General features: G+C 55.1%; 1 protein-coding gene across 1 annotated transcript in view; it reads left to right on the forward strand.

Moving 5' to 3' along the window:
• The first annotated feature begins 355 nt into the window (after positions 1-355).
• The window catches only part of ERCC3 (ERCC excision repair 3, TFIIH core complex helicase subunit), a 37,259-nt gene continuing 36,055 nt past the window's right edge, over positions 356-1,559 (forward strand). The window contains exons 1-2 of the mRNA XM_007461304.1: positions 356-398; positions 723-928. Of these exons, the coding sequence (XP_007461366.1) occupies positions 371-398; positions 723-928 (234 nt within the window). The 5' untranslated portion in view covers positions 356-370. The remainder of the gene's footprint in view (positions 399-722; positions 929-1,559) is intronic.

The following is a 1,559-nucleotide window of genomic DNA, read 5'->3' on the forward strand; positions in this document are numbered from 1 at the left end:
TTTATTTCTTCCTTAGAGCGCTTAACACATTCGTTTACGACCCACGTCTCTCTGTTCCAAGAGGCCAACGCCTTCGCTCTGTTCACTATCCTGCCCCAGGGGCTAAAACAACAGTGCCTGGACGATCGTTAACAGGTACTGAAAAAATACTTCACTGACTAGGAGAAAAAACGGGGAGAAAGGGCCTGCACCCGGGTACCGTCAGCAGACCGCTCAGCAGCGGTCTCAGCCACCGACGCCTCGCCTGGGCGCCCAGGGGCGGGACTTCCTGTGCGGTGGCAGGAAGAACTTCCGGTGTGAACCGGAAGTTCCACAGAGAGCCGTCGCCGCGGTTCCTCGGCGGCACTGGCTGGCTGCTGCGGACGCCGACATGGGCAAAAGGGACCGGGCTGACCGCGGTGAGACGTGGCGTGGGCGCGTTTCGGGGCTGCCTGCACCTGCCGTCCCTATCATCCTGTGTGGTAGCTGCTCAGGGTTTCTCGGCGGCGGTCGACCCCAGAGTCGCTCGCCGTCGTCACATACTGTCCCGACAGGCCGCTGGGCGGGGGTGCGACCCCTGACCTGGCTGGGTGGGTAGCGTTTGAGGGAGAGGACGCCTGCGGCGCGCAGTGGCTCTGGGCTAGGGGTGATTGGCGCTGGGGAAGTCCGGCTGCAGCCAGGTTCCCCCAACCTGCGGCTAGTCGGTGCGGGGCTCACTTCTGTGTCCGTGTCCGTATCTGCAGAGAAGAAGAAGTCCAAGAAGCGCCACTACGAGGATGAGGAAGACGATGAAGACGACGCCCCTGGGACCGACTCTCAGGAAGCGGTTCCCTCGGCGGCCGGGAAGCAGGTGGATGAGTCCGGCACCAAAGTGGATGAGTATGGAGCCAAGGACTACAGGCTGCAGATGCCGCTGAAGGACGACCACACCTCCAGGCCCCTCTGGGTGGTAAGCACGCCCTCAGCCGGGGCCGGGCCCAAGAGTGGGTGCGGCCCAAATAGGAACGCGGGATCGTGAGCTTTGCTTCAGAGCACACTGGCAGCGAGCTTTCATTTTTATAGGCAGTTTGAAACAGCCGAGATAGCAATGAGCATATGCTCGCACACATGTGCTGGCTAGACTTGGGCTTCCTTCCTCTCTAACCCCTCCTTTTGCTCCCCTTTCCCTCTCCAGTTCTGCCACATGTTTGGAAACAACTTTTATCTAAAGGATAAATGGCATTTATTATGTAACATTTTAATTCCCCATTAAAAATAACCTAATGAGACATATGTTTGCTAGTCAGCCTTTTTGCTCAACTTGAAGTAATTAATGTTCTTCATTCATTTGAAATCTAGCCAGAAGGATAACCAGTAAGGTGGGCTTTTCCTGTGAAGAATCGTGAGAGGCAGCTACTGACTTTGGAAACCTTTTCTTCTATTCTCTGTACTCCTTGTATCCGATTAAAGTAGCAGGACCCACAGTTAGCTGAAGATGTGATTACAAAAATATTCCTGGTGTTGGCTAGCTTTAGATCACTTTCTGGGCAGCTTATCCTTTCTAGATAGTGATGTGGGAAAGAGTCTAATCGTCTCTGCAA

The sequence above is a fragment of the Lipotes vexillifer genome, unplaced genomic scaffold, assembly GCF_000442215.2.
Source record: "Lipotes vexillifer unplaced genomic scaffold, Lipotes_vexillifer_v1.1 scaffold158, whole genome shotgun sequence".
Taxonomy (NCBI): Eukaryota; Metazoa; Chordata; class Mammalia; order Artiodactyla; family Lipotidae; genus Lipotes; species Lipotes vexillifer.